At 43.1% G+C, this 11268-nt stretch overlaps 1 protein-coding gene and 1 long non-coding RNA gene across 2 annotated transcripts; both read right to left on the bottom strand.

Moving 5' to 3' along the window:
* Positions 1 to 222: 222 nt before the first annotated feature.
* LOC139027692 (uncharacterized) lies at positions 223 to 3329 on the bottom strand. Its single transcript, XR_011479819.1, has 2 exons — positions 2682 to 3329; positions 223 to 2593 (listed from the first exon to the last, which is right to left on the bottom strand). It is a non-coding gene; the product is annotated as an uncharacterized lncRNA (long non-coding RNA).
* Positions 3330 to 3971: 642 nt separating this feature from the next.
* LOC111963549 (F-box only protein 30-like) lies at positions 3972 to 11136 on the bottom strand. The gene is given in 3 exon segments (XM_070443456.1): positions 3972 to 5062; positions 5519 to 7727; positions 10951 to 11136. Coding segments are annotated over 2 exon segments (2355 nt in total). The 5' UTR covers positions 7670 to 7727; positions 10951 to 11136; the 3' UTR covers positions 3972 to 4858.
* Positions 11137 to 11268: the final 132 nt, after the last annotated feature.

Here is an 11268-nt window from a genome sequence, read left to right as displayed (position 1 = left end):
ATGGAGGCCCTGCTACCAGACCTCACCGATGGCCAGGCCCTGCTACCAGACCTCACCGATGGAGGCCCTGCTACCAGACCTCACCGATGGAGGCCCTGCTACCAGACCTCACCGATAGAGGCCCAACCTCCTCCAGTCTCCCGCACACCTTTAGCAGCTGAGACTCGACCATCAGTAAACATGATGCTGTTCTCGTAGAAGATATTTAAACCATGTTGTAGCAAGTAAAGAAAAACTTTTATTGGTGATTAAATTGCTGTTGATACACAGTAATGTGAAGGAGCTTTATACACCAGGGCCGCTAAAACAAACTGAACAAAACATGTAAAACAGTAAGACACTGTGGGAAAACGTTTTCGTATAGCAAAAGTAACACGTTAAAGCTAGAATCCTTAGATGCTACATCAATCTTTGGACTTAAATTAATGATACCCATTGATTCGTGAAGAATAGAACTTATAAATGTCGTTCCCCATTAGAACCCCAAATATAAGCTTGTTTTACTCAAGTGTTTGTAGCCAATATAAATGTAAACAAACACTATATAGCCTCAAAACATGGTTAAAACTATCATTTTGATATCATGGATGGGCAGTCCTTGCATCCATAGCGGTCTATGAATTTGAGCAGTTACATTTCTCCAGGTTCATCCCTCAGCTTTTGACCCTTAGTTATTGTTTCAAGTAAGGATTCTAGCTTTAAGTGCAAAATGTACCATAAACTTCATTGTAATCTGGCAGCATGAGTTAATCTCAAACCTTTTTTCAACAAATTGTGTTATTTAACTAGAGTTTAGTAAACTGGGCAATACATAAACAATCACCTCTTTATAACATAAATTGTTGAAGAAAAGTTTCAAACTAAGTTACGCTTCCAGATTCTTGTTTAAAGCTGTCATTTCATTGTTGCAAATGCTACCATCAAATGTAGTCAAATACAATATAATCCCATTGTATAGAGGCACACACACAACCGTTAGAAAGGTTATTGTAGTGCGAAAAATAACAGTGCATTTTATGGATAAATCATGTTTTTAAGAATGATGGTTAATCTCTTCACTCACATGCAGAAAAAAAGGGGAATTAAATCTGACCCGAGCAGAAACATGTCTAGCCTGGTCCCAGATCTGTTTGTGCTGTTTTGCCAACTCCTAGTCATTGGTCATCAACGATCATCAGACTTGTCTAAGCATAAAACAGATCTGGGCCCAAGATATGTGGGGATGATCAATAGGTTAAAATCAGACCTGAGAACAACCAGACCTGGATCCATACCAGAACAGACCTGATTGGACCCGAGGGACCCCAAAATATTTATGATCAGCCAAGTTGCTCTTCTGGTTAACGAATAGGTCTTTATACTGTATGTTGTCTAGGCCTTCTATAAGTCAATAAATTCACCGTATTAGCGTAAAATAAATATATTTTAGACTATGCAGAGCCGTGGTTGTGTCCATTCGGATCTATCAGCTGTAGTTAAATTGACCCGAGACCCAATGACAATCGAACAGGACCCGGACCCTAGGGAAAAGTTTGAGACCCATTCAGGTCCCGGGTCTTTGGGTGGACCAGCGAAGACCTTTACGTGGTCTATGTAATATTGGTGGCATGTTAATAACATCCTGAACTACACCAAATAATAGGAAAAAACTCCATTTAAAAAAGTGTTGCGTGGAAGAATACTAAACACGTACAAAATGTGTATCAAACCAAACAAGTGTGGATTATTTCACCATATCAAAATGTTTCAAACTATTCATCCGGGGTGTTCATCATGATTGCAATAATGCAACGTTTGCACTGGTCTTTTCCCCCAAAATGTAATAAAACACACAGGGAAGAACAAACAGTACAGCCATTCAGAGAAGAACTTGAAGTAAAATAAACATTTACTTCCTTTTAAAAAGAACAGATGCAAACTGTGCCCTTAAGATCCAAGGCCGTTACAACCCAATCTTAAACCCAATCTTAAACCCAATCTTAAACCCATGAATTAAGGCGGGATTCAATTCGATTGTGCTTCGCCGACAAAGCGTCATTTAAAGGGTAATCTCCAATTGAACCGAAATATACAGCGTTTACTGTGAATGCGATCTCCGCAAACACTGGAAGATTGCCTTTTAAAGCCACATTTTCTTCAACCTGCGATCGGATTGAATCCAGGCCTTAATTTCATTAACACCATCTTTAAGACTGATTAATTAAATATTGCACTCCACTTCCAAACCCAAACAGATTTTCAACTAATATTTAAACCGGAGAAAATCATGTCAAATGATGGGTAGGTTATCGATAAGTATAAGATCTTTTGAGGACATGATATTGAATGTGACAGTACCAACACTGTAATAAAACACATCAGTAATACTGAACGGTGTATCAGTCCTAGAACTAACCCCACTCTATAACCATGACAATAAAGTGACTGTTCCATGTGAAGACTGGTAGATAGCTTGGTGCATCTTTTACACACAAGCCAGATTCACACTATAGAGTCCGGTCTGGCTCGGCCCTGTAGTGTCAATCAGGCAATACAGTACAAGTAATGGCCAGCACTATTGATGCAGTTCCATGGCAACTACCCAAATGGCACCCTCATCTCTATACAGTGCACTACTGCTGACCCCGGAGCGTCAAAATTAGAACACTATATAGTTCATAGGGTGCCATTTGGAAGGCAACCATGTTTTACAAACCCTGAGACACAGCAGGCAACTTCTGAACACAGTGACTACGTAGAGCCAAGAGGAAAATACAAAGATAAAAACACTAATATGATAACTTAAAGACATGCCCATGATTGAATGATGATCAGTTTCAATACTGATCAACTCTAAATGAACAGAAGCTACATTATGCCAACGTTCCCGGACCTGCAGGATTCACTGATCTATAACAAGTATTCACACAAATGGTTTTCACAGAAGTAACATTATTCTCAAATGAGGAAAAGGAGAGTGGATACAGAAAGACAACCAATCACCCTTAACTCAAACAGTCAACATTGTTGTCCAGCCTGATACTGATGGAGGTTGAGTTAGGCCGGGATTCATTCTGATCTACATTTAAAGGTCATTTCAAATAATTGAACTGACATCTGCCAAGTATACCTTTAAAATCTGCGTTGTCTACAAGAGTGATCGGATTGAATCCCGGCATTAAATAGCTACAATGACAATATCTTAACATGATCCGCGGACTCAACAGTAACGGCATGATCCGCGGACTCAACAGTAACGGCATGATCCGCGGACTCAAAAGTAACGGCATGATCCGCGGACTCAACAGTAACGCGCAGTGATCCGCGGACTCAAAAGTAACGGCATGATCCGCTGAAACTCAAACAAAGTAACGGCATGATCCCGGACTCAAAAGTAACGGCATGATCCGCTGACTCAAAAGTAACGGCATTGATCCGCTGACTCAAAAGTAACGGCATGATCCGCTGGACTCAAAAGTAACGCATGATCCGCGGACTCAAAAGTAACGGCATGATCCGCGGACTCAAAAGTAACGGCATGATCCGCTGACTCAAAAGGTAACGCATATCCGCGGGAAACTCAAAAGTAACGGCATGATCCGCTGACTCAAAAGTAACGGCATGATCCGCGGACTCAAAAGTAACGGCATGATCCGCGGACTCAAAAGTAACGGCATGATCCGCTGACTCAAAAGTAACGGCATGATCCGCTGACTCAACAGTAACGGCATGATCCGCGGACTCAAAAGTAACGGCATGATCCGCTGACTCAAACTCAACAAAAATCATGATCACCCTAAGTATATAAAACCGTGCAAGACGTTGTAAATCGCTCTAGCCGGGGGTCAATGAGAAATCTACTCATTAAAAGATCCCCATCAGATCCCTCCCATGACCAGAAATCAAGTCTTTATCATAAGTTAAGGCTCCATTTTCTTTTGTTGTCAATGCGGCACAGTACGAACTTAGTTATCTTATAAAAATAGAAAATGTAACATCAAAACATGTTTTATTTACACATTGACAGAGTATGTAAAAGTTAAATAATCTATTCAGTACATTGGTAACAAGAATATATACAGTGCACAAAACATTAAGAACACCTTCCTAATATTGAGTTACGTTGCGCCTCCCCCATGAACAGTCAATTCATTGGGGCATGGACTCCACAAAGTGTCAAAAGTGTTCCACAGGGATGCTGGCCAATGTTGACTCCAATGCTTCCCACAGTTGTGTCAAGTRGGCTGGATGTCCTTTGGGTGGAGGACCATTATTGATACACACCGGAAACTGTTGAGTGTGAAAGACCCAGCAGCGCTGCAGTTCTTGACAATCATACCGGTGCGCCTGGCACCTACTACCATACCCACGTTCAAAGGCACTTAAATATTTTGTCTTGCCCCAATCACCCTCTGAATGGCACACATGCACAATCCATGTCTCAAGGCTTAAACATCCTTCTTTAACCTGTCTCCTCCCCCTTCATCTACACGGATTGAAGTGGGTTTAACAGGTGACATCATAAAGGGATCATAGCTTTTACCTGGATTCACCTGGTCAGTCTGTCATGGAAAGAGCATGTGTTCTTAATGTTTTGTCCACTCAGTGTGAATGAATATCAAATAGGTTGAAAACAAGTCCGTTTTTTTCTGTCAAGACCGGAAGAGAAAGATAGCAGCATTTTGTATTTGCTTCTCATAGAGCAGGGTTGGAGTGCATTTCAATTCAGTGAATTCTGGGAGTACTTCTGTAAGAACTTACTGAATTGATTGAAATGAGCTARGTCCATAATAGTACCCCAAAGCTTACATAATGCACTACTTTTAATAGGGTGCCATTTTAGACGTACCCATGGACTCCAACCCTTTTATAGCGTTACTCATAATACTGGCTTGAGGACTGAGCGCAGTGAGCGTCCCTCTTTGGTGAGCTCTCTGGTGAAGCACATGCAGGGCAGAGGGATGGCCTCGTCCCGACAGGTGATGGTGTTAAACTTGCACTTCTTCAGATGGTCGGCCATACTGGTGATGTTTGCAAACTTCCACTCCTTCACTGTACTGAAGGCTGTGCTAAATCGCCACACCTGGTTCACAAACAGAATATTATAAACTAATTAGTTCTCATCCAATAACAATAAAGCCGTTGATATACTATATGTCATATTGTATTCCTGCTTGTGTTTGTCCTTTTGCAATGCCAAGCCTTTAATCTAAGTGACAATTTTGTTGAGACAGGACAACCTGCATTCAATGGTCAGCAAATAGGTGTGAATTCTAGCTTCAGATCCCCACACATCTCAGACTGTCGTACTATTGCATGGATCATAGACTTATGGGAAAATTACACTAGATAAAATTCAATTGAACATTTATTTAACTAGGCAAGTCAGTTAAGAACAAATTCTTATTTACAATGACAGCCTACACCTGATGATGCTGGCCCAATTGTGTGCCACCCTACGGGACTCCCAATCACGGCTGGTTGTGATACAGCTTGGATACAGATGTTAATGCACATGCATGCACAGTAAGTGACTGACCTTGTTTTGGATCTGCCATGAGGACGACCCATCAGGCCTTCGTGTGTTCTCCCAGAGCAGCACCACCATGCCTCTGGACTGCAGTAAACTGCCACACACATCCCTCATTGTCCGAGAGACCCTAGACAACTGGCACAGGGTGAAGCCATCCAGGAAACTGGCCACATACTGTTGCACCTCGAAGGGCAAGGAGCTCAGGTGGTCGCAGGCGGACCCGAACCGACAGGCATTCCTGTGGAGGGTTTTATCGCCGTACTGGGGAGGCATGTCGGGCCGCACCCCAAACGAGCCCAGGTGTCTGTCATGGATGATCCTGGAGCCCTGAACAGAGGGACAGAAGCGTCTCTGGGAATAGGTGCAGCCGTAGTAGGCCAGGGGACAGCGGTGCTCCAGCCAGCCGTTCAGCCCGGCGTGGATGTCCCCGTGAACGTTTTTGAAATGCGAGGAGAACTCGTCCCTGCGGAACAGCTGTCCACACACGAAGGTGAACATGGTGCGCTGCTTGGTCTGGTAACGGGCCACGCACTCCAGAACCAGGTCAAGTCGGAGAGAGTGGAAGGGGCTGGGGTTGGAGAGCTGAGGGCTGGCGTGATCACAGGCCGACGCTGAGGCGATATCCCCCACCATGGTGTTAGTGGCCAGTATAGCCGAGGGGAAGGAGAAGGTCTGGGTACCAAAGTCGACGTGYTAGCCGTCTACAAACCTGCTGTCTGAGATGCTGCGGCCCCCAGGGGAGTCCCCCAGACAGAAGAGCAGTGCTGCCGTGATCAGGTCGATCCCATGGAGACCCAATGGATCGTCAGTTACCTCCAGGTCTGAGGTGTCCACTGACTTGTCCTCCATTTTGGCTCTGAACAGATAGGGGTCAGACATCAGAGCCCTGCGCCCGTTAAATGTAAACACGCTCATCCCTCTGAGCACCTGGAGGTTCTGAAGTTTCCTCTCCAGCCACCTGTCTTCGATCTCCAAGGGCAGATGCTGGAGCATGTTGTAGGGCTCCAGATTAGGGAGAGGCATGGGAAGAGGCAGGTGGATGGGTAGTGGTGGAGGGTGGGGCCCAGAGGGCTCCCGTGGTGCTACTATATTAGGCATGGAGAGATAAGGCATCACCAGCCTGAAGTCTGAAAACCTGTTGACTTCAGAGCATCTGGGTGGAGATCTGCTCAGATCCATCCACTCACGCTGTCTCAAGTGTTTTTGGTTGTCTCCTGTATGGTTGAAACCATTACTGAGAGGAGGACAARCCACCTCAGCAAGACCCATCACATGGTCCTTCTCCACTTCCTCTGAAGACTCTCTCCAATAGCTCTCGTCTCCCTGTCTGTCTGTTCCAAATCCACAGTCCACTCCGGCTCCGCCCACTGCGCCGAGCTCACAGCCCGACTCTGTGTCACTTGCCTTCATCTCTACATTCTTCAAATCATTATGATTATCATTATCACTGTCCTCTCCCCTATGGAGAACCCCTTCTCTCTCACCGTTTTCAACATTTACACTGATCAAGTCAATGTCCTTGGCACTTCTGAGGACGGCCAAGGTAGCTGCTAAGTTTATTTTGTGTACCTCACTATAAGACTCATCATCATCTTCCATTTCAACCACTCCATTAGTCAAAGCAGCAGCKTCATCCATTTCAACCGTGCTATTACTAACGTCAGTCTCTGGTACACTTGACATTACATCAGCGATCTTGTAACACGTTTCCTCAGCTGATTTATTATATCTGTTCTTTGAGGTGTTGGTGGTGACTCTAAGAGACTCCAGTAYCATCCTCTGATCTTGCAGAGCCAGGGCCATGTCGAGCTGCTCCACCACTTCAACATTGCTCAAATGCTCGTAGGACTTCCTGTCTGAATAGCTCACAGGCCAACGGTTCCACTCCATGGTGCAACACACCACACTGGCCGGGCACGTCTCTAGGTGTTTAGCCATCTTAATCCGGGGGATAGTGAAAGGGCACCCAAATCCAGTGTTGAGGCAAGGCACTCTTTCAAACGGGCATAGTAAATGATGCTCCTCCTCTTTACAGGAGTGGAAGACTGCCCCACAGACGAGAGGACAGCCAATGAGATCACAGGACATACCAGTCTCTGTGCGAATCATACACCTCCTGTTCACACAGTTCAGGCAGTGGGTATGGAGCTCCTCCATCTTTGTTGTGTTGATATTCTGGATGTAAAAGGGGGTGGGGGGTTAGGGGTGAAGTGGCCTGCAATAATGAGGGTGAAAAAACACCAGTATTAAAAACATTGGACAATTTAGGTCTAATTAAAATAGACAAAATCAAGTTCAACCACAGTCAGTTTATGAATAGAAAAAGTAACCAGGCCATGTCCCAGTTGCTAGAAACATCCTGTCACATTATCCCACTGACTGGCTCTCTAGCCACGGAACATGTGGCAATGGAGTCTCGTGCCTTTAAAAGGCTTGCATAGCGCCTGCTCCCTGCTGCCATCTCAGACGGTTTCTGTTTACTAAATCTCTTACGCTGCTGCATGACATTTTACGACACCCGTCTCGGGTTGCAGTACACAGTCACGCCAGTTCTAGAATATAACCTAAAGTACCACAGGGTTCATGACCTTTGACCCCAAGGTGAGGCTGTACGAAGCAGAGGCCGGTTCAATGGTCTCACCAGAGACAGAAGAGGAAGCGAGACAGATGCACTATTGTAAAGTGGTTGTTCCACTGGATATCATAAGGTGAATGCACCAATTTGTAAGTCGCTCTGGATAAGAGCGTCTGCTAAATGACTTAAATGTAAAATGTAAATCTCACTTGCTCCCTTTTCTGGTTCATATACAGTCAATGAACTAAGCAGATCAGAACCAGCTGTTATTGCATTGGTGCATATGGGAGAGCCACTTAAGCAGACAGGAAATGCCACTTTTTTTTTTTCAACTGTAAAAGGTTCGGAGTGGGACATCTTCATTTATTCACCATCTTTGGACTCACTGGCCTGCTCATAGCTTGATAATGACAAAACTTGAAGATTATTATAAGCAACTGTCGGCCAACCATGACAGTCTAAGGAAAAACGTTGCACTGCTGGGCTTGGATGGCTTGACAGYCCTTGAATTACTATAAATACAACAGCAGGATAGGATTCCATTTTGGAATATCTMGTCATCCACAAAAGTGGCGTGTAATGAAAATAGAAAATACTAGAGATGTGTTTGCAATTATTATTGGACATATACAGGTAACTGCCAAAATAAAAGAAACACAAGCATAGTGTCCATGCTCTTCTCTGTCCTGGCATACCAATGGTGGAACCAGCTTCCCCCTGAAGCTAGGACAGAAGAGTTCCTGCCCATCTTCCGAAAACATCTGAAACCCTACCACGTCAAACAGTATCTTAAATAATCCTCCTCACCTCAATTACGTTCTAATGCCTGTGATGTAGTTGTCCCACCTAGTGCATTCATCTTAAGATAGCTAACTAAATCGCTCTGGATAAGAGCGTCTGCTAAATCAGGGTTTCCCCAAACACCCAGAGGGGGGCCCCAGGACTGAGGTTGGAAAACCCTGTGCTAAATGAGTAAAATGTAAAAGAGATCTGATGACAGATGACTCACTAAGCTCCTTTGAGACCCCTGTTTCAAAGTCACTGAGATCTCTTCTTCTAGCCATGGTAGCCAAATACTGGTCAACTGGGCATTTTTATACATGACGGGGAAGTGAATTGCTTAACTCAGGAACCACACCTGTGTGGAAGCACTGGATTTCAATATACTTTGTAATCCTAATTTAGTTTTTCCTTTATTTTGTCAGTTACCTGTATAGCTATCATCCATAAACGTGCATCAAAATATGCTTACTTCCTGCTGTAGTTGTAGCTAAGAATTAAACTTTAGTCAGATATGGCTAGCTACTGTTGTAAAGTTATTTGTGTAGCTAGCTAAAAAAAATTCTCCAGTAACTTTCATATATAGAAATGCATAAGATACGACTAGGAAAAACATTTCAACAGAACTTAGTCACTGCAAGAAGTAGCTATACAAACACATAGCTAGCTTGCTATTTTTATTACTACCAGTGCCCGTTTTGCACAATATAAAGAAAAAAAACAATGACTTGTAGCAAGCCACACATATTTTTTTATAACTCACCTGTTCTATCTTAGCCATTGATCATGACTCTCAGTTACATTATATTACACAAAAGAGCAGTGGTGTAAAGAACTTAAATAAAAATACTTTTAAGTACTACTTAAGTAGTTCTGTGTGGTACTGTACTATTTATATTTTACTTCACTACATTCCTAAAGAAAATAACATACATTTTCCCTAACACCCAAAAGTACTAGTTACATTTTGAATGCTTAGCAGGTCTAATTGACACACTTATCAAGAGAACATCCCTGGTCATCCCTACTGCCTCTGATCTGGCGGACTCACTAAACACATGCTTCTTCGTTTGTAAATTATGTCCAAGTTTTGGAATGTGCCACTGCCTATCCTTAAATTTCAAAAATAATTTAAAATAATGGTGCTGTCTGGTTTACTTACAAGGAATGTTTAAGGATTTTTACTTTTGATACTTAAGTATATTTAAAACCAAATACTTTTAACTCAAGTAGTATTTTACTCGGAAAAGACGTCAACTGTATGGGGGAGTTTTAAGAGTCCCGACGCTCAATCTGAACATTAACGCTCGTCGATTGCGCTACGGTATTGGAAGCATTTAAGGACCTTAAAAAAGTTTAATTGATACACACCTTGATAGGGTTAGAGTTCCCACAAGGTCATATATCCATGTTACAGCGCTTGTATACAGAAAACAGACACCTGTGCTAATTAGCCTACTCTGAACACCTGTGTGTAAACGTAACTCGGGAAGTCACCCACATAGCTGTATGGATCTGTGCAAAACTGCTACAGTAAGTGTATCGGTTTTATTTGAAGGATTCTTTATCGGTGATGAAAGCCATGACTATTGACGTTTCTAAACGTTAAAACACAGCATCGAGATTGTACTTCACATTCGCCCTTCGTGGCGAAGCTAATCGCTGAGAACAGTAGGAAAACGCAGAATGCTGCCTAGAGTTTGAGAGCTACGGTAGTTCTATTACTAACAAATATGTAATTAAACATGGTAGCAAGCTAATTAGTTAGATGATCAAAATGATGCAGTTAAAATGATAYCCAGATAAGCATGCCACTGCTTGGCAAGTGGTATGCCTGGCTTAGCGGCTTCAAATAGAAAATAACGATGTCTAGACTAGCAACACCCGCGCCAGCTCCCATCTTTAACCCTACTTTAGCCGTAAATTAGCATTGCTAACTAGCGGCTACCGAACACCCCTGTGATTTAATTACAGGTAATAAGGAGTTTGAAAATTAACTGACGTTAACTAGCTAAACGAGTACTATAGCTAGATCGCTAAATTAGCTGGCTAACGTTACTGTTACTTGGCAAAGTTGGCTTACCCGTAAGAAAAAACGATACAGCAAATGAGTCTTGTCTTTATATTCGGCAGCAACACTAGCCACACACAATGAACTAGTTCGTCAATGTTGTAGCTGTTAGACAGTTACAAATATTCATGTCGTGTCTTTCGACTCCAGTCGCTGTGTTGTAAAAAGCTAACTAGCTCATRTTTGGATAGCTGCTACAAGTGGCGCTAGTTGATTACGTCATCATGTAGTGAAGTTTGGCTAGAGACGTGCGCCTGAAATAGATGGGGAATAACCTCACGATATTACATCTCACTAAAATATGTTGTCTTAGACATTGAAAAAGTCCGA

Source organism: Salvelinus sp. IW2-2015, linkage group LG4q.2, assembly GCF_002910315.2.
Source record: "Salvelinus sp. IW2-2015 linkage group LG4q.2, ASM291031v2, whole genome shotgun sequence".
In the NCBI taxonomy this organism is placed as follows: Eukaryota; Metazoa; Chordata; class Actinopteri; order Salmoniformes; family Salmonidae; genus Salvelinus; species Salvelinus sp. IW2-2015.
This window is presented reverse-complemented; position numbering and strand designations above follow the sequence as displayed.